Source organism: Populus nigra, chromosome 19 (genome assembly GCF_951802175.1).
Source record: "Populus nigra chromosome 19, ddPopNigr1.1, whole genome shotgun sequence".
NCBI lineage: Eukaryota > Viridiplantae > Streptophyta > Magnoliopsida > Malpighiales > Salicaceae > Populus > Populus nigra.
Genome location: NC_084870.1, coordinates 10,740,056 through 10,760,856, shown reverse-complemented (window position 1 = coordinate 10,760,856; position 20,801 = coordinate 10,740,056). Strand labels below are relative to the sequence as shown.

General features: G+C 34.6%; 3 protein-coding genes across 11 annotated transcripts; 2 read left to right on the top strand and 1 right to left on the bottom strand.

Annotated features, from left to right (window-relative positions):
* Positions 1-1,438: 1,438 nt before the first annotated feature.
* On the top strand, positions 1,439-5,530 carry LOC133680518 (diaminopimelate decarboxylase 2, chloroplastic-like). Its single transcript, XM_062103518.1, has 8 exons — positions 1,439-2,104; positions 2,459-2,633; positions 3,299-3,448; positions 3,700-3,861; positions 3,945-4,130; positions 4,735-4,857; positions 4,946-5,035; positions 5,260-5,530. The coding sequence occupies exons 1-8, from the start codon at positions 1,623-1,625 to the stop codon at positions 5,338-5,340; spliced, it is 1,449 nt and encodes a 482-aa protein (XP_061959502.1). The 5' UTR covers positions 1,439-1,622; the 3' UTR covers positions 5,341-5,530.
* Positions 5,531-11,856: 6,326 nt separating this feature from the next.
* LOC133680285 (bifunctional dihydrofolate reductase-thymidylate synthase-like) lies at positions 11,857-17,395 on the top strand. 8 transcript variants are annotated; one of them, XM_062103137.1, is made up of 12 exons: positions 11,857-12,128; positions 12,905-13,424; positions 13,494-13,893; positions 14,018-14,062; positions 14,253-14,318; positions 14,744-14,805; positions 14,905-14,982; positions 15,069-15,234; positions 15,312-15,435; positions 16,045-16,151; positions 16,260-16,486; positions 17,025-17,395. In XM_062103137.1, exons 2-11 carry the CDS (start codon positions 13,009-13,011, stop codon positions 16,368-16,370), a joined length of 1,575 nt encoding a protein of 524 aa, XP_061959121.1. In that variant the 5' UTR covers positions 11,857-12,128; positions 12,905-13,008; the 3' UTR covers positions 16,371-16,486; positions 17,025-17,395. The 8 variants fall into 8 exon arrangements, with proteins under 8 accessions (XP_061959121.1, XP_061959120.1, XP_061959116.1 ...); XM_062103136.1 differs by having other exon boundaries at positions 12,899-13,424; XM_062103132.1 differs by having other exon boundaries at positions 11,857-12,195.
* Positions 17,396-17,962: 567 nt separating this feature from the next.
* LOC133679469 (AAA-ATPase At3g50940-like) lies at positions 17,963-20,380 on the bottom strand. 2 transcript variants are annotated; one of them, XM_062102071.1, is made up of 2 exons: positions 19,153-20,380; positions 17,963-18,744 (listed from the first exon to the last, which is right to left on the bottom strand). In XM_062102071.1, the coding sequence occupies exons 1-2, from the start codon at positions 20,182-20,184 to the stop codon at positions 18,157-18,159; spliced, it is 1,620 nt and encodes a 539-aa protein (XP_061958055.1). In that variant the 5' UTR covers positions 20,185-20,380; the 3' UTR covers positions 17,963-18,156. The 2 variants fall into 2 exon arrangements, with proteins under 2 accessions (XP_061958055.1, XP_061958056.1); XM_062102072.1 differs by having other exon boundaries at positions 17,963-18,738.
* Between the last annotated feature and the right edge of the window lie 421 nt (positions 20,381-20,801).

Here is a 20,801-nt window from a genome sequence, read left to right as displayed (position 1 = left end):
GTTGGGTGGTGATATGGTTTGAAGATGATTTGTTCTATGAAGTTGTCGGCATTCGGTAACTATGATCACGAAAGCTTTTTGACATTTTATAATTTTAAAGCTACCACAGAGCCACTATGCTGCATCAAGGTTAGGATGCACAAGTCAATTGCTTGTTTGTGGAGCTCCACAACTTGAGAAGATGATGTTATATATGTATATATATATATGTATATGTATATGTATGTATGTATATGTATGTATGTATATGTATGTATATATATGTATGTATATATGTATTTATGCATGTATAAAGTCAAGCACTCCTGTTGCTGGTTCATGTAAGAGAAGAAAATTAAAAGCTCTTGCAAATTGTTTACCCAATGAGGCATGTGATGAATTCGAAAACACTTCAAGGATGATATAGTTCTTTCACAGCTGAATGGATGGCAAATAGTGATTGTCGAGGATTAAGATTACCGGGATACTTGTAAAATAAATCTTCTAACGGGTTAGGGAATCCTGAGTGCATTTATGAAAGGGGGAAGGACGCTTGAAAATACTTAATAAATAATACAAATACGAGGAGATAAACAGCAAAATCCAAGATAGAAGAAGAGAGTATTTGATCATCAAAAATCTAGGTCTAAATTCTCTTTCTTGTCTTGTTGCATGATAAGTGTAGAATTATTCATTATCATCTCACTGACAAGGTATGTGTGACCTTGATTTAGATAGAATATTGATTAATAGAAAGAGAAAAAAAAATGAGTTTGTTTATATTTAAACTTGTTTAGTATTACAATTTAATTGTGTTTTTAGGATAATTTTTAGTTTTAAATTAATATTTATTTAATATTTTTATATGTGTTGATATTAAAAATAAATTTTAAAAAATAATATATATTATTTTAATATATTTTTAAATAAAAAAACCATTAAAAATCTATATTTACTACCCTCGTCAACCAAACATTTTGTCTATCCTTGTAAATGGTGTAAAGTATGATGGGCTCTCCATGTTTTGGCTGGGCTCGCCTATCTATGCTCGAGACTTCCTTATCTATATGTTTCTTCGGCTTTCTCTTCGAGCAAGATCTTATTACCCATTTCTATCTAGGATGGGTTACTTATTCCTACAGCATGAAGATGATCCAAGTAGAAGAGCCTTGATGGGAGATAATGGGCCTTCGAGGGTACACGTATGCCATGGGAGTATCAGCATGCTCTTACAGTAGCTCTGATTTTTTGGTTTCGATTTTTTTGATCCATGTCAAATCTGTTTTCTTTTAGGGTTAGATCTTTTTTTCTTGGAATTGAACGTGTAATTGAATAAAAAGAAAAGGTGTATATAAATGGAAAGGTGCAAAATTTGGTGATTTTTTGTAAAAAAAAAAAAAATTGCTTCTTGCGAGCAGCCATGGAAACGACAAGTATTCTGATTGTTGTTCAAACTTTCTTACAGCATATTTCTTTACTGGTAACACGTCATGAAATACAAAAATAAAATTCCAACGGCAGGCAGCTTGTAACCTCTCTGCCGTGAGCGCTGCCTGCTATTTTTATCTGACTCTCCCATTGACGCTTCGCTGTAAAACCCTAAAAACAAATACTTTTCTCTTACACTCGCTTCACCTCCATCAATGGCGGCTGCTACTAATTTCTCTCACTCACCCTTCATTTCCAAAACCCTAACTCACTCTCTAAACCATAACCCATTTCCCAAAAACCCAACTTTGCCTTTCAAACTCTCAAAAAGCTACTCTCTCAAGGCAGTTATATCCCAGCAAAACCCTGCTACAGCCACAACACAGAAAACGCAGTTTAAGCATTGTTTTACAAAATCCCAAGATGGATTTCTCTACTGTGAGAACCTTAAGGTTCAGGAGATTATGGAGAGTGTTGAGAAGAGACCATTTTATTTGTACAGTAAGCCACAGATTACTAGAAATGTTGAGGCTTATAAGGATGCTTTAGAAGGATTGAGGTCTATCATTGGGTATGCTATTAAGGCTAATAATAACTTGAAGATTTTGGAGCATTTGAGAGGGTTGGGTTGTGGTGCTGTTTTGGTTAGTGGTAACGAGCTTAGGCTGGCGCTCCGTGCTGGTTTCGATCCCACGAGGTATGTCTATGTGGATTTTATTGTGCATTTGTGGAAAAAGTTTGTGTCCTTGTATGTGTGCTGGGTTATTGGAAGACTAGGCCTTGTTTCCTCATTTGTATTTTAACTTGAAGCAAAGTATGTGTCTTTTAAATAAATTTTGTGTCATTGGAAGATCTAGTCCAGTCTTGTTTTTGCTTCTTTTAGTTTTTTGATGTGTATGACTCGGTCAGTTTTGAAATTTAATGTGCGAGTTGAAATGAGCTTGGTTTCATGGTAGATTGGGATTTAGTTTACTGTGTTATAGAGAGGTGATTGGTGGTGTTTGTGGGAATTTTTGTGGTCTGATTTTAGGGGTAATGTGTGGATGGACAGGTGTATTTTTAATGGAAATGGGAAGCTGTTGGATGATTTGGTTTTAGCTGCTCAAGAAGGTGTTTTTGTTAACGTGGATAGTGAATTCGATTTGGAAAATATTGTGGCTGCTGCTAGAATTGCTGGCAAGAAGGTTAATGTTCTACTTCGGATCAACCCAGATGTTGACCCTCAGGTATGTAATAGCTACCATATGAGCAAGTGATTTTGATGGTGCAGAAAAGGATAATGCTTGCTGATTTGCTCATATATTTTAAAACTGGCACCACAAAAGTCATGGTGAGCTCTTTGAAAGAGATTCATGGCCTAGGTGAAGTTAGATAAATGAGATTTTTGTGCAGAGAATCAGTTAGAAATTTGAAGTTGGAACTGAAGGAGCCTCTAGCTATTTTTGAGTCAATAATATAAATGTACAGGCAGTGTATGCTCAACACCTTTTCATCTTCTGCAGTTCTATAATGTAATCCCTGTCAACACTGCATTCTTTTGGAACTCCAAATTAACTGCCTTTAACAACACAGCAACTCTTATTTTTGTCCATGCATCAATGCTACTGAATAATTTTATCTCTCATTCCACCACCACTTCATCCAGGTCTGTCATCATATTTTTAATCCTTAATTCCTGATAAGCTTTCCTTTTCATGCTTCAAAATCAATATTATAAATTTGTGGACATTTAAGTTTGTGCTGATTAAGTTTCTAAAGTTATGTGATAGAGATTTTGTGGAGGTTTCTGTGTTTCAAATGCATTTTGTGTAATCAAATAGAGATTTTGTGGAGGTTTCTGTGTTTCAAATGCATTTTGTGTAATCAAATACTTTGTGCTTGTATTCCTCAGGTCCATCCTTATGTTGCTACTGGGAATAAGAACTCTAAATTTGGTATTAGAAATGAGAAGCTGCAATGGTTTCTGGATGCTGTGAAGGCACACCCAAATGAGCTGAAGCTTGTGGGGGCCCATTGCCATCTTGGATCAACCATCACCAAGGTATCTCAACTGCGAATGCTCTTTTTCTGTGTGTGCGCTCGCGTGTCCTTTCTACTAATTGTTGGCTGTGGATGCTTGACATATATTTATCATTTATCATTTATCATTCTTTCTTATTCTATTTACTTCTATTAACACCACTCTCTACATTTTTCTGGGGCATATATAATTCATTCATGTATTTTCTCTATATACCACTTATTTCAGTGTTTGAATGTCTAAGTTGAACCTCTTTTTATTATGTCTTTTAGGTGGACATATTCAGAGATGCTGCAGCTCTTATGGTTAACTACATTGATGAAATCCGAGCCCAGGGCTTTGAAGTTGATTACTTAAACATTGGAGGTGGTTTGGGTATAGATTATTATCATTCAGGTGCTGTCCTTCCTACTCCAAGAGATCTCATTGACACTGTAAGAATCATTTTCCTAGATCATAATCAGTACACTCTGATATTTACAGTCTCAATACTTACATTATCGGTTGTTTGTGTTAGGTTCGTGAACTGGTGCTCTCACGAGATCTCAATCTCATTATTGAACCTGGGAGATCTCTTATTGCAAATACTTGCTGCCTGGTGAACAGGGTCACTGGGGTTAAAACTAATGGAACAAAAAATTTTGTTGTGATAGATGGAAGCATGGCTGAACTTATCCGTCCTAGTCTTTATGATGCTTATCAAGTAAGTGGTGGAACATGATAAACCCTTTTTAATATTGAGTTTGTTATGTTTGACTGTACAAGAATTATTTTAGTGTATTATGATGTCATTTTTTTTATAAATATTTTGTTATCTGAAAGTGGCCTTTCATTTGGTGTGCTTCTACTTGATAGCAACACTTGGATATCATGATGGTTTAGGCATCCAGTTTTGATCTAGCCTTGTTGTCATGTATATTTTAGAAGACTATAACACCTTTGTTTGCATTATGACTAGGATTTTAGGGGTACTGAATGATTGCCTTGAAAATGATTTGGGTGTCTGAACTATGTTTGACATTCTTTCTGGTTGGTGGTGATGTTTGACTATTTTCAGGATGGCCCGCTGCTAATGTCTACGTGTAGTTACACATGTATTGCTATAGATCGATATAATATCTTATTAAAGTGAAGAAATTTGGGTTTCCTCAGGCTTTCATGTTGCTATATGTATCTGTATTATCTCCCTTTTGACAACTGTTTCTAGTCACTAGGGAGCCTTCTTTTTTCTTTTTCCCCACTTGAATGTCATTACACTGTTGTTTTCTTTTTGGCTTGGAGTTGACTCGTTTTGTGTTTGGCTTCAGCACATAGAGCTTGTTTCTCCTGCGGCACCCAGTGCGGAAGTTTCAACTTTTGATGTGGTTGGTCCTGTCTGCGAGTCAGCAGATTTCCTGGGAAAGGATAGAGAACTTCCAACTCCTGCTAAGGTTTTTTTTTTTTTTTAATTGCTCTTCCTTTCTTTTGTTGTGGTTTGCAGCAAGAATTAGCATTTTCTTATCAAGAGTTTGTCTGCAGGGAGCTGGTTTGGTTGTTCATGATGCAGGTGCTTACTGTATGAGCATGGCATCGACATATAATCTTAAGATGCGCCCTCCTGAGTACTGGGTATGGAATAACTTTGGATCTTACAATGCCTTAAGTTATAATTCATGTTAGAATGTTTGTTTCACTTACTCATATCGTTTGTTTGCTAATGTCTTTATATAACAAAAGACTCTGCTGTTAATTTTTGGAACATCTCATTAACAATTAAAAAATTTATGATATATGCTGTTCAAATGGTTTTTGGCCAGAATAATGGTTCTTAGAGTTTGAATTTGTGTTTTTAGGTTGAAGATGATGGATCAGTGTCCAAAATTCGACAGGGAGAGACATTTGAAGACCATATTCGGTTCTTCGAGGGGCTTTGATTGCAGGCTGTAACCATTTCTGCTGAGGCAATTAGACCTAATTTTTGCCTCTATCGTGTAATCTGCATATCCCACTCTGCTGGTTATTATGTACAATCCAGATATTCAATTAGCAGCTGCATTGTTGTCAAAATCGTCGGTTTACTCGTAATATCAGTAAAATAATAAGGAGTTTGCGAGTTTACTAAAATTTGACTTTTGAAATTAGTTTTGACTTAATAGTTACAAAAATTAAAAGATTTTATAAAAAAATTATTATTATTTTTTTATAATAGTTACAAATATTAAAAAAAATCATTTAAACAAAATAATTTATACCATTTCTATTCTTGCCTATATTTTTATTTTCTATCATTTGACATATAATTTTAATTCTAAAATAATATTGTATTAAAATTTAAAATATTATTAAATTAGATCTCAGTATTCCTTTCTTCCTATTAAAGAAGACCTATGTTAAGAGAAAGCTTAAAATGAGTTTATATTTTTTATATTTTCCTTGCATTTATTAAAAAAAATCTTTTTAATATTTGTCATATATTTATTAATTATGTTACAATTTACATCATGTAAGCATGACAGGTGAGAAAATCCTCGAGTTTTATGGGGCCGCATTGTGTGTTTTCTTCTTTTCTTCTAGATTTTAGGTTTCATTTAATTTGGAGTTTTTTTAATTGGAGACTCGGAGCCTTACTAATTGGAAACTTGTCGAGGAGGTTTAGGTTTAATTCTTATTATTCAGTGATTTTCTCCTAGTTTTGTTCTAAGATATTTTATTTTTTTCATGTTATTAATTCATATTTTTTTTTATTTTATTTAGATCACTAATTAACTAAAATATTATTGATTTTTTTAATTAAATTTTAATATAATTTAATTTTTTGACCGAAATTATCAATATATAATCAATTAAGAAAAAAGTTGAAGCAAGAAAACAATAGAAATGATGCCTCCCTCCTCTCCTAAATTATGCTTTAAATGTATAATGAAGGTTAACGTCGTCTGCATATTGGAGCTGTGATCATTATCTGCTGCTATCTTGGATTCTCTGTTAGGAGAGCTTTGTGAGATTCATTCATTCACACAGTCAAATGGTTTTTCTTCTCGGGGCCTCGTTCATGGGATTGGCTCCTTGACCTTGTCAGGTCAGAGACTGCCCATTGGCAAAACTTAACTTATGGGCTACTAAACAATGTCTTTTTGCTTCTTCTCACCAACCTCTGTTCTGTCCTCTTATTTGGACTGCTCCCGTAATCTTCATCGTAACCCATTCAGATAGCGGAGAAAGCACAGCTTCAACCGCAGTGCCAAATTGATAAAACCTATTCGACCTGAGTTGTAACTTACATTGAGTTTGAAAAAAAGTTTAACTCGGAGTTGACACCAGGCCAGCCCAACATGTAAGTCTATTACTTAATTAATGATATTATTTTAATCTAATTTTTAAAAATTAAATTAATTTTATTATTAACTCGGTTAAAATATTCAACTTAAAATTTAAAGACAGTATGGTTACAACTCAACATGGTAACCATACTGTCTGTATATTACTCGTATCCTTTTTAGGCAGGGAAAAAAATGACGATGAAGAATCCAGCCAGGCATCTATAAAAACTGCTTTTTATAACCTAGGAGCATCAATCGGCATGCTTTACAATTTTCCAGTTTTGCCCTTGTAGTTCCTTGAGAGTTTCAATTTTACTGACTACCAAACAAAAGGCTATCTTTTCTTTTTTTTTGTTTTCTTTTTCCACTTTTCTCTCACAAACCCCCCACCCAGTCCCCATGAGTGCTGTAATATGTTGCAAGAACAGTAAGAAACCTCGGAAGAACTGAAAAACCAAATTTAATATTTAATGACTAGGATAGCATTGGAACTTATAGATAACTTGGAGATAACACCGGGGAAATTCAAACTACAAGGATAAAAGTGAAATATAGATGAATTTATAAGGGTTAAATTGAAGTTTGCCCTACAATCTAGTGGATAATAGAAACGAGCTCTTGGTTTTTTAAATATTTTATAGTTTAAAAAATTTAAGTTCAAATAAATAAATATATATAGTCAAATAAATTGAGAACTATATTTATAAATAAATAAGTAAAATGTTGTTAACGATATATAAAATTAAAACTTGAAAAATCGATAAATATATATAAATAAAGATATTTAATCTTAAAAAATAGGACATTTATCCGGCTATATTTGCTAAATTTATTTATTACAGTATATAGTTTTTATTTAAGAAACAAATAATAAAAATAAAGACACAAATTAAATTGATCTAATAAAGTAAAAGGAAAAAACATCATCTAAGACTGCACATATTAGAACTTGAAAGTATTATCTTGAAATAAATTTTTTTATTTTAAAAAATAAAGTTCTCGAATACAAAAGATTAAAAAATATATATATAAATAAATAAATAAAACTCTTTGAATTTAAATGCACAACTAGAAAGTATGATTGTCTTTTAAAGAGGTTCTTCAAATAAAATAAAAGAGAAAATATACTAATTTAAACATAAATTTAAAAAATTAAAGGAAAAACCTACCTAACCTATTCTATTAAGGCCTGCGCAGAGTCTGCCCTGACAGGCCCGCACGATTGAGCCTTTAATTTATATAATTTTGCAACTGGAACGGAAAACATGTTGTCTGCCACAAATTTTTTGAAAATATAATCAGACGACGAGTTTTTATGCGGGGCTTGAGTTTCTTTTACAAAAAAAAACCATTTTCAACCCATTTTTTAAACCTAAAAACATCAACAAAACAATATAGGAACCGTAGTAATCCTATCTATAGCCTAAAAAAACAGTCTAAAAAACTGAAAATCAATCCGAGCTCACATCTATTTTTTCACGAACTTTAAAGGTGAAAAAACATGTAGCATGAACTCTCATCATCAAATAGAATCATCAGATACAAATATCGTCCGTTTTGACAGCCTAAATCAGTGTTAATAACACTTTTCTCTCTCTACCACTGGAATCCAGTAACCTCTCTTGACTAGGAACTAAAAATAACAAAAATATACTAGAATTGAATTGAAAAAATATCGAGACACTAAAATTGTATATGCAACTTGATTTTTAAAGTTTAAGAATTAAGATGTATCCTTTATGAAGTTTATAGCATGTGACTCATGTGCGACGCATATTTTATTTCAATTTTTTTTTATCCCATATTTTAATAAAAAATAAAAATCAAATGATCTTATCAACAACAACAACAAAAAAATTAAGAATCAAAGTAAAAAAAATATAAAATTTTATAAAACTCCTCCGTGATAATATTTGAAAGGATAAACAATAAAATCTTGCACTGTAAAAAAATCCTCTTCTTTTAAAGTAATACTTGATGATTATGGTAAGGATAATTTGTTAGGTTTCGTAGGAATCAAGGAAGAAACACAAGGGAAAGGAACCAAAGAGACATGATGGAGCTTTAATTGGCCCGAACCATATAGGAGATGACATGTGAATTGGTCTTTGCTTATCTTCAGTACAGAATCTGTGGTTTTTTATTATATGGTTTGTTGGCGTGTTTTTTTCCCCTTACTTTTCCTTTCCCTTTTCTTCTCCGGTCAAGAAAAACTATTTAGAGTCTTTTTTTTTTTTAATGTGATTATTTTTTAAAATGTTTTTGTATTTAGAAATATATTAAAATAATTTTTTTAAATAATTTTTGATATAAGCTTTTTAAAATGACCTAAAAACACCAAAAAAATATTAATTTAAAATAAAAAGATTTAAAGTACAAAAATAAACAAGACCTTAATAAGTTTTAAAACCCCGGGTAAAGCCAACCTAGGTGACTTGGACTAAGGCTGGCCAGGTTGAAAAGAAAAATAATAAAAGATATTGACTTGTCTTAAAAATCTATAATTTGAGATACAATTAACTTGGTCTGATTTGAAAAATCTATGATGTTGAGACACAATATGATTAAAATCTGGTTGAGTCATATAGAATTTTTTTCCTTGATTTTTTTTTTGGATATGCTAGATCTTTGACTTAATGATGAGGAGAATATGTTTTCAAAATTTCCTATTATCAACTTTCATAGCCATTGTTATGAAAAAAAAAACCATTAAAATGCTAAAAAAAGAAGATTACAAAAAAAAAAGGAACCCTGACGTCATAAATTCAAAAACAACAAAGCATCCAAGTATCATGCAAGAAGAGTGAGAGTAAAAAGAAGAACAGTGTCCCTGACGGGGAAAATGATCTTGAAAGTTAAAGAAAACAAGAGCTCTACAAAAATAAATCTTTAACCCAACAAACGAAGTTAATGCTGTTTATATCTAAATAGACACGAGTGGGCTAACAGACGTGATGGGGATGTAGCTTTTCTTTGAATTTATTAGGCCTGTAATAGACATCAATGGACTGGACGTTGTAAAAATACTGAATTTATATTTAGGCTTGTAGTTTGTTATTTAGTGTGTGTGTATATATATATATATATATATATATATATTTTAGATTAATTCAAGTTAATTCGAGTTGATTCTTACAATATTTTTATCTATTTTTTTTTTGCCTATATAGAGTATAGAAAAGAGGAGTGGATGCCTTTATTTGAACGTTTCCAACCACAAAGGCTCGAATGCAACTCCCTCTGTGGTCACTGTATCTTTTTGCTATCCTTTGTTATTTCCCTTCAAGGAGAGCTGGAGTGTTGTGAACGGCGGTTCCTAGGGAAAAAGGCCCACCGAAGGGGGGTCATATAAAAGTACAAGGATAGACCTGAAAATATGCTAAAGCATGGAAAGATCACAGGGAAATATAAATTATTTTTGAAGGAACCAAATAACTGCTTACCAGGAGATAATCTTTAAATGTAAGGGTCAAACTTTAAATTAAAAAAAAAAAAGACTTTCGGGGTGCCATTGCCACGGCCCCGCCCCAAGGCCACGGGAAAGAAATTCTCGCCAGTAAATTGACAGGGAGCAAATATGCTTACTTTCTTCAATGCGAGGGAAAGTTAATTTGATGCTTAATCAATTGAATTGATTAGATGCTTAATCCATCAATCACTTCACTAAAAATATCAACTTCCCCGCGTGAATTGTCTTCACCACACCCACTTTTCTCCCCTTACTCGTGAAAACGAATAATTTAGCCCAATGAGAGGGAAAGAAAAGATGGCCGAGAGAAAGCAATTTCCTAGTGGTCCTGCCTTATCTGTGCATGACCTTGACAGCCACTGAACAACCATCTACTCGTAACCGAAACCAACATCCACTCCGAGCAAGCTAGTGCTGGCTGCAACATGCATCTCTGGATTATGATCTTGACAATGCCATGGCCCCCCGTTTTGAGCTCAGATCTATGAATCTTGTATCTATACTTTCGGATCATGTTAACTTTCTAAGGATAGTATAAATCCAACTCGAGACCATCTCGGTACAAGGATCGAGTCACAGGTTGAACAGATAATCTTGTTTAATTTATTTTTTTAAACCATTTAAATTGATGTTACCATGAATGCATTTAGCATCCCAGAATCTATTATTTTAGAGAATTTCTTCGTTGCCCGTGGATGGGTTCTTAACAAAATAAAATTCGAGGACAAGAAAAATATTACGAGGATCGATTGATTTTTCTCCTCTTTTTAGACCAATAGCCGTGGTACACGTTCCAATCAACTATTGCATCCCACCACGCAAACATTCTCAACATTTCCTGATATAGCAAGGATAGATTTGTGTCCGGAAAGATTCTCGAAAATCACAACATACATCACGTACCACAAATCTCACGATACTGACGTCAACGGCTGAGATTTCACCTTCCACCCGTAACGTTGAAGGAACACCTTGTATTTGATCCATGATTATGGAGTTCATCAAAAAAAGCTATTGACAAGTGACAACCCTCGTGGATTATTGGCAAGTGTAAGGTCAGAATTCATTTGAAAATGGTACAGTGTGGAATTGACAAGTGTCATTACGTAATTACTTCCTTTATGAATTTCCTGCCATTTCAGGCACAGCAAAAGTAGCAACCTAGCTTCACGGCCCATAAATTAGGTCTTTTGTACTCTCTCTTTTCATTTTCATTTTACCGCGATGCAGTATTCTGAAACAAATAAAGTAACAGAAGGAACGGGCTATTTAAACCCTCATTAAAGAGAAATTTATTACCAATAAAATAAAATAAAGTAACAGGACGTATAAATTTTCTAGAGTTATTTTAAACAGTGAACGTGAAAATTACAATGATAATTTTAACGGATCTGTTAACTATTTTAGACGGAAGAATCACATTGAAAACTAATTCAATCAATCGACGAGGGGTATACATGCTCAAACCGTAATAAATAAGGGACACCTATGTACTTGTCCCAAAAATTGCTATGTAAATATAAGAGGAATGAAGCCCATTTCATTTCACTCTTAACAGAAAAAGAAAAGAAAAAAGAAAAAACAGAAATTACATCGACAGATGCCCACGCACGCGCGCGCGCGCTTATATTTTCTTTCACTTTGGCGGTACCCCGCGTCTACCGTGCTTTTGGATTTTCTTTCCTTTTTCTCCCTCCCCCCATTGAAAACGAAAGAGAAACAGAGAGAGAGAGAGAGAGAGAGAGAGAGAGCAGAGAAATCAAAAGCTAGAAGCTAGCGGTTTTTTTAGCTCCTTGTTTCACCCGCATCCTCTCTCTCTCGCCATCTGTTTTACTCATCTTCACTCTAACACCAACAAAAGCCACTCTCATTCTCACCAAATCCCTGTTTTTCTCAATGTTTTTGCTATTCTGTTACTGAGAAGTGAAAGAAAGTTAGGGTTTCAAGCTATCAAGACTTCTGTGATTCACTCTGAGATCAGCTACTCACGTACTCAAAATGTTGCATTCTATCTTATCTGCGTATATTGCACGTTTCTCTGTTCTCTTTTCTTTTTTCAATTCCCCTGTAATTTTAACTCTTGTTTTATTATTTTTTTAATCTGTTTTTAGCGTTATGGATTTTATTTTGTCTTGTTTTAGTTATTTTAGTTTAGTTTATTTTGATATAGAATTATATAAATCATATTTTAGGCTTCAAGTTTTTAAGCTGATATGGTTTTTTTGACATGCAGTTTTTTTCTTTTGACATGTTATCAGAGTTTTGTTAACTAGGTGGTCATGAGTTGAAATCTCACCACTCCTATTCTATTTCATAAAAATTAAGCACAAGAAATTGTACCCAAAATTGACATATTTTTTTTAGATTTCTAGTGAATTTTATTAACTGGTAATATGCGTAAAAACTGTGAAATTTACTGTTCTTTATTTTACCTTCCAGTGTATGTTTTTGGATCATTAATTGTTTTTGATAGATCGAAGAGGTCGTATTATTTGTTTTTTAAGTTTAGCATTTCAGACTTAATATTTTTAGTTTTTGTTATAGATTTCCAAATTTTAACTGTTTAGGTAAAAAGTTTACTGTTATTGATTTTGCTTTGTAATAGATTATTTACGGATTATCTATTAAATTCCGTTATCATCTAGGGATTATTTATTGAATTAATTAATTTGGATGTATTGAAGTGAACGTGTTATTTGCCAGTTTCAGGGTTTACAGCTCTACCAAAAAAAGTTTAGCGTGCAGTGCAGGTTAAGAGGCGTTCTTTTTTGAGATTTTCCTGTGATTTTTATTCGACCATATTTGGGGATTCTATGGCAAACCTTTCCAATGGAAATGCGAATACGCAGCAGCCTGATCCTCGAAGGACTTACCAAGTGGTCGTGGCTGCCACTAAGGACATGGGTATCGGGAAAGATGGGAAGCAACCATGGAATTTGCCTTCGGATGTTAAGTTTTTTAAGGATGTGACCTTGACCACGTCGGATCTTGGGAAGAAGAATGCGGTTATAATGGGAAGGAAGACCTGGGAAAGTATTCCACTTGAGCATAGGCCTTTTCCTGGTCGGCTTAATGTTGTTTTGACTCGTTCTGGAAGTTTTGATATTGCTACTGCTGAGAATGTTGTGATTTGTGGAAGCATGGGTTCAGCCTTGGAGTTGTTGGCTGCGTCTCCTTATTTTCTGTCGATCGAGAAAGTGTTTGTTATTGGAGGTGGTCAGATATTAAGGTTTGTGCTCTGAAAAGTTGGATTAGTTTATGGATGATTTTTTCTTGTATTGATCATGTTTTAATGCAGGGAATCTTTGAATGCGCCTGGATGTGATGCTATCCACATTACAGAAATTGAGACGGATTTTGACTGTGATACTTTTATCCCTGCAATTGATACCTCTGTATTTCAGCCTTGGTGCTCTTCTTTTCCCAAGATGGAAAATGACATACGATATTGCTTTACAACTTATGTTCGAGTGAGGAGTTCTGCAATCGAGTCCCATAGTCAAAATAATGGTGTGAGCTCTGATGGTAATTCAGAAAACAGTAAGTTTGAGGTAAAAAAGTTCTCGTTCCTTCCCAAGATGGTTTTTGAGAGACACGAGGAGTATTTGTATCTCAGACTGGTTCAAGACATCATCACTGATGGCAATTTGAAGGATGGCAGGACAGGAACCGGTACTTCATCAAAATTTGGTTGCCAGGTAACATCAACCCTTGATTGCTTACATTTCCGTCTTTGCTTCTTAAAGTATGAGTCCATGCAATTAAAATTTTTTTAGTTAATTATGATTGCTAATTGATCAATTTATTCCATTTTATCCACAGATGCGGTTCAATCTGCGCAAAACTTTTCCGTTTCTTACAACAAAGGCACGCTTATTTTCATTATTACTTGTTATTATTTCTGTAACCAAATTAGTTCTTGTGCATACATTTCCTTCTTTCTTTCTCACTAATCTGGATTCACTCATGCTTCACCATGAGGTCAACTTAAAAAGAAAAAGAACCATTTATTTATTGCATTTCTAAGTTGACGCAAACTGTTTCAATTTGTTTTTAGAAAGTATTTTGGCGAGCTGTTGTTGAAGAGCTCTTGTGGTTCATCAGTGGTTCAACAAATGCCAAGGTAATCATATCTTAGTTGTATGCTTTATTTTCCATTTCTTCCTATCAGTCTTCTATGTTTTGATGGGATTGGATGGGAGGTATCAGTTTTTATTGGTCACCAGTTGTTTTAGAAACTTTACCATGTGATTGGCGCTGCAAAGTGACTGATATATTATTCTTCCCATCTTGCTTTAGAGTATGATATTTATGATTATTTAGCTGCATGTAGGAATCTCAGGGTTGCAAGATTTGCTATTTGGCATGTATTATTTGTTTCTGCTACAGCGTCCAGCTGACCGTCAAATACTGTTGTGTATCATATGAAAGTCACTGTATTTGCATGAGGTCTCTATAATAGTCCTTGAAGACTTCCTCTAATGTTAGTTGTAGATGACAGAATATAGCTGTATGAAACCCATTTCTAAATGTTGCTACCATGAGCAGGTCCTTCAGGAAAAGGGTATTCACATATGGGATGGCAATGCATCCAGAGATTATCTTGACAGGCACATATTAGCTTTTAGTTTCCTTTATTTCTGTTTATTTTTATATTTTAACCACTGCTCATATATGCAGTTTTTAAATGATGTTTTTAATTGTAATAGCAGTGTTGGGTTAAAGGACAGAGAGGAGGGTGACTTGGGACCTTTCTATGGGTTCCAGTGGAGACACTTTGGTGCTAGGTTCGTGGAATTTCCTTTTTAGCTGTGGATCATACAAGAAAGCATATCAGGCTAATTGTGTTGCATACATGCTACACGTTTTTTAGGTATGCTGATATGCATGCCGACTACACTGGCCAAGGATTCGATCAATTGTTAGATGTTATTGACAAGATCAGGAATAATCCAAATGATCGTGGGATTGTACTCTCAGCTTGGAATCCTTCTGATCTCAAATTGATGGTGCTTCCACCTTGCCATATGTTTGTTCAGGTTTGCATTAACGTTGTGTTTCTACTTTCTAAATCATTTCCTTTATTGACAATTAATCCAGATATTTTATTTTTCAGTTCTATGTAGCCAATGGAGAATTGTCATGCCAAATGTACCAGCGTTCTGCTGACATGGGCCTTGGTGTGCCCTTCAACATTGCATCTTATGCTCTCTTGACACACATCATTGCTCATGTCTGTGGTATGTCTTTGCAATCATACCATTAATTTACAAATCATGCTTGTTGAGTTGCTAGGGTGTTTAATGTTCTAGATGTGCATGTTCAGGCATTTGAAAGGGTGATATGAGTGAACTGACACCCACAAAAGTCAATTACCCATGACATTTGATTTACTGGTCTTTAAATTGTTAGTTTGGTTGATTACACATGGAAACGTTCAGTGAACTGATGATTTAATGGACAAAAGGAGACCTCTGCTGATGGATCTGGTGGCATATTATTGTTAACTGTTAAGGACACCACTTTTTGGACCTTTGCAAATTCAAATTGATGAAAGAGATTTTTTATAACAATGATATTAGCGAACTTGCATACCTTGGTGGAAAGATCTGAAGGACTCAGTTATAGTCACATTAAAGGGGGATTTTTTTTTTTTTGGGGTGGGAGCTCATTTTTGCGCATAGTTGCTGTTATCAGGATGGGAAATTTTGTGGTTTCAAGCACTAGACTTTTACCATTATACCGGCCTGCTTTAGAAAAATAGATTATTCTTATAATAGTTTTAATCTCTTTAGCATTGCAATTGCTTTTCTTCAGAATCAGTATGTCTTTACTCTTGTCATGTGCAGATCTCGTTCCAGGCGATTTTATTCATGTGATCGGTGATGCTCATGTTTATCATACTCATATTAGGCCTCTGCAGGAGCAGCTTCATAAACTGCCAAAGCCTTTCCCTGTAAGTATAATAGCAGAACTTGTGCTAATTCATCTCAAATTATTTTGCTACATGTTTTCTTCCATTATCTATGCTATTTTATTACGTTCTGTTACCTACTTCATGCAGATTTTGAAGATCAATTCTGAGAAGAAAGACATTGATTCTTTTGTGGCGGCTGATTTTGAACTCATAGGCTATGATCCTCACCAGAAAATTGAAATGAAAATGGCAGTATAGAGAGCTCCATTAAAGATTAAGTGAATTTAGAGACTCTGATCCCTCGGCAATATATGCTCATAGTTTTGTGGCAAGAACATATATGTTGCAATTTTCCTCTCTTTCTCCTTTTAAAGGTATGAATGCTTTTTATATGCTGAACTTTGCTTGCCTTAGCTAAGTTCTGTATGCCAATCAATATAGATATGTGGTTTGTGTCTATGATCTATAACAGTCCATGCCTGGCATACCTGCCACGTAGAATTTCTCTGCTGGTTGCCGCTTACTTGATGATATAGTCATGTAACTTGGTATCATTTAGTAGAACCTCTTAGTAAGGCTGGCATGCCTCACGGGTGGTGTGAAAACAGTAAATGGTGCACCTGAAAGAGTTGGCCACCTAGTGATTTAGGGCCTTTGAGGATCTCTGGAGGGCTGGTGAAGGAAAGAACAGTAGCAACCTCTACAAGGCATTATTCTAGACACTAAACTATTAGGTGAATTTTTATTTCTTTTTTTTTCCTGGAAGATTGAAGTTTGAACCGTGTACTATCCTTTAGATTAAGGATTTATGGTTCTTGATTAGTGCTTGGGGAAACTTGTAATAATATTTATACCGCAAAATTATCAACAAATTCTTGGATCTGAAGCTTTGGTTTCTTTGTAATGTTTCAGGCACCGATGTGGGAGGCTCATCATGCTATAGAGTGTGAAATGAAAATCAAATAAAAATGTGGTAGTTTGGGATATACTTCAAGCTAATGCTTACATAGTGAGAATCCTTTAGTTCCACTCCTAGTCGTGGTTCCAAGGTGATTTAGGATCTGTATTTTTTTTCCCTCTTAACAAGTTTTCTTGTTTTCTTTTTCATGGATCCATCACTTTAACCGCAACAATACTCGACCGCACTTTTGTTTTTGGTTTTTTAAGTGGATTGGAATTTGGACAGCTATTTTCCTTTGCCGTGCTTTGCTATTGGTGAATTTGGTGTTAAGTCCCGAATTATTGGGAGTAAAGAAAAGATTATGAAAGTAAATATTCCTCAACTTATTGCTGGTTCTACTCCCTACTGCATTTTTACTTGTAATATATGTAAAAATTGTTAGTTAAATTGATTAGTTTGAATGAAACTCAGACTCTTGGTTTTTATCACTATCAAGAATTAACGGAATAAAATTAGAAGATTTCCAATTAGAGCAAAACTAGAAGCAGCATGATTCTAACGAGATCCGATAGTAAAGGTACAGAGTAATGTATTTACTACAGCAAGTCATGAAAGAAGACATTCTTATCTAGATCATGTGAGGACAAGATTGTCAGATTCTTAAAACCTAGGAACAAGTTTAGAAGCAATTTTACTGGCACACGTGTCGCCCTGTTCAATCTAGGAGGCCTATTTAAATGCGTCCGTTAAAACATGTTGTGTTGTTTAAGGAAATAACAACTACAAATTTAGACTCTGTTTTAAAGCTTGCTTTGAAGGAGGACGAGCATGGCAGCAATTGAGGATTTTGGATTAGGGTTTCGGGACGTGATGGACTATGATCCTGTCCATGTTTGCTCTTGCTCCATGCTGGCCAAATTTTGCTTACTAGTAAAACTAAGCCTGAAACTAGGTTAATCATCGGGTAATTGTTTGATTAATCAACATCTAAAAATGACAGAATCTTCTGATGGGAAAAGTCCCAAGAAGCTTTTTTCAGGGAAGCAGTAGTGCGTAATCAAAGCAAACAGAAAGGAAATCGAAACCTAAAATAATTCTATGTTCCTTGGACGATAACAAGTCCTTATTAGCAAGCACATTAAATTACTGGATCTTTATCATTGCTCGCCTATTCCTACCCTTCTCTTTCACAATTTCACCATTTTCACCATCTGGCTCTTGTGCACTTTCCTCTTTTTTCACTACTTCACCATTGCTCTCGTCAAGCTCTTTTTTCACAACTTCACCATTGTTCCCGTCAACCTCTTGTGCAAGTTTTCCCTCTGATGTTCCTGATTCTCCATTGCTATCTTTGTTTCCGTCCTCTCTCTTCAATCTTTCGCTCTTATCCTCAAGGAACTCAATAAGACCTGTTATAGCACTCTCTGGCTCCTCGTATCTCAGCAGTTGCTCACCTACTTCTGCAGGAGTAACCCTTGCTTTCTCTATCAGCGCTTCGACACAGGGGAAAAGTGGGTGCTCTGTAAACCCAAGGTAGTTGGAGGCCAGCAATTTGAATCCACATGGAGTGCAGTAGGACATGTGAATGTGCACATCCATACGACCAGGTCGCAACAAAGCAGGATCAAGTCTTTCTTTGTGATTGGTAGTGAATATTATGATTCGTTCATCCCCACAGCTTGACCATAATCCATCCACAAAGTTAAGCAATCCTGATAGGGTCACCTGATACTAGACAAAATTATGTCTGTCAAGAATGAGAAACGCTGCAAGCTTCATTAAAATAGCAATAAAAGCTTTTGTGCTTTGATTATTGCCATCTATATATCAGATCCCCGTATGGAGACCTTTAGTCATGCATGGAAATTGTTTACTTGAAGAGAATATCTGGTATATAACTCATTGCCTGAGACATTACTCCATATCACACAAACTCCTGTATCCAACTAGTCATAGGCTGGAAAGAAAGTGTGAACCAGTAATCTAATACCATGCAATTCTTGACTTGGAAGAAGGAAATGGTCAACGATGTTTCATCTGTATACCATGGAATCGCATCATACTATGGATTTTATCAAATCCTCCTCAGTACTAAAATATAGTTTCTGTACGCAAAATAAAATCGAGAGGAATAATTACCTGGTTTACTTGGTTATATGGTGGATTATGTCGAGAAGGCATCATTGCTCTGGCTTGTGCAAGCCTATCCTGTAATTCAATGGAACAGTCGATGTCCTCCACCACAAGTACGGACTTATTCTCAGTTGAGATCAACAAATTTCTAAGCTCAGAATTGGTCCTAAGATCAGTCAATTCCAGATCATAAATATCAAACTTAAGATAGTTAGCTATTGCAGCAATCAAGCTCGACTTTCCAGTCCCTGGTGGACCAAACAGTAAGTACCCACGTTTCCATGCCTTGCCTACCCTCCTATAGAACTCCCTTCTCTTCACAAACCTCTCAAGATCCTCCATGATCACCCTCTTCCCTTCCATATCCATTGCTAAAGTATCGAATGTAGCAGGATGATGAAGATTCACTGACTGCCAGACATCCCCTCTCCTTCCCGACATCCCGTCATGCCTAAGCGAGAAAAGCTTCAAACTCTTCTTCTCCTCTTTCGTTTTTTTTGATTTTTCAATCACGTGCTTTAAATAAACATCAATAACCATATCCTTATGCTTCTTGTGAAAACTCAACTCAAAGAACTTATCCTCAGATTTTGGCATAGAATTAAAATTATCTGGGCTTGGAATATATTTTATTGGCACTTGTTTTGAGATGAACTTCCATTTCAGTGTAACCCCATTAAAGGTATCAACAATTTCTTGGTTTCTATCTAAAGAGAATGAGAACTTACTCTCTTTCTTGGTCAGTGAGATCTTGAGTTTCCTTGCATCCGGAGGAATTATGGGTTCAAGATAGAGCTCTGCGGCTTTGAAGAGATTGTTGTGGTTAAGGTTGTCATATTCTTCAATAACTAAAGTGAACTCCGAAGAAAATGAGTTGATCAAGGTTTTGAGTTTGTAGAAGATGTAGCTTTGGAACTCATAAGGAAGATACTCTTTAACAAGGGAGCGGAAGAGCACAATTGTGGCAGCAGCTGAGGCTGCTGCAGAGATCATAGTCTTAGCGGAGGGGATTTGGGTGGCTGAACTGCTGGGAAACATGGTTTTAGGCCTCCAAAAGATTTGTGGGCTTGAAGGGCTCTTAGCGTTTCTAATGTTGGAGGATTTTTGGTGTTTAGTTTGTTGCTTTCAGATCCTTTGGCAAATGCTATCGAGGAGACTCTGTTTCTTATAATGCAAAATCTGAGAGTAGGAATGGCGTTTGAGAAGAGCAGTGGAAACTGGAAAGAGTAACAAGTGAATGACGGTGTTTTTGGTGGTAGACAAATTCGACACGTTGGTTTTTTAATTTCAAAAACTTTTTATTTTTTTATTTTAAATTAATAATTTTTTAATATTTTTTAATTATTTTAATGTATTAATATTAAAAATAATTTTTAAAAAATAAAAAAAATATTATTTTAATATATTTTTTAATAAAAAACACTTTAAAAAACAACAATAATTATATTTCTAAAAATTAATGAAGAACATTTGTCTGATAGCCATGAAAACTTTTTTGCTTTTCATTTTGTGATCAACATCATAATTTGGATTTTTATAAATGATTTAATTTCCATATAGAATTAGGGATTAGGATTTTACTCATTATTCAATTATTGAAATAAATCAATCAATTATATAAATAAACATTCCAATAATTAAAAAAAAAACAAGTA

What these genes read in the sequence shown, in the direction of transcription:
- LOC133680518 (XM_062103518.1), top strand. Translation starts at nt 1,623, where the DNA reads ATGGCGGCTGCTACTAATTTCTCTCACTCACCCTTCATTTCCAAAACC. An exon ending in ACCCAGATGTTGACCCTCAG is followed by an intron (nt 2,634 to 3,298) that starts GTATGTAATAGC and finishes TGTATTCCTCAG; the next exon opens with GTCCATCCTTATGTTGCTAC. An exon ending in GTCTTTATGATGCTTATCAA is followed by an intron (nt 4,131 to 4,734) that starts GTAAGTGGTGGA and finishes GTTTGGCTTCAG; the next exon opens with CACATAGAGCTTGTTTCTCC.
- LOC133680285 (XM_062103137.1), top strand. Translation starts at nt 13,009, where the DNA reads ATGGCAAACCTTTCCAATGGAAATGCGAATACGCAGCAGCCTGATCCT. An exon ending in TTCCGTTTCTTACAACAAAG is followed by an intron (nt 14,063 to 14,252) that starts GCACGCTTATTT and finishes ATTTGTTTTTAG; the next exon opens with AAAGTATTTTGGCGAGCTGT. An exon ending in CATCATTGCTCATGTCTGTG is followed by an intron (nt 15,436 to 16,044) that starts GTATGTCTTTGC and finishes TGTCATGTGCAG; the next exon opens with ATCTCGTTCCAGGCGATTTT.
- LOC133679469 (XM_062102071.1), bottom strand. Translation starts at nt 20,184, where the DNA reads ATGTTTCCCAGCAGTTCAGCCACCCAAATCCCCTCCGCTAAGACTATG. An exon ending in CATATAACCAAGTAAACCAG is followed by an intron (nt 18,745 to 19,152) that starts GTAATTATTCCT and finishes AATTTTGTCTAG; the next exon opens with TATCAGGTGACCCTATCAGG.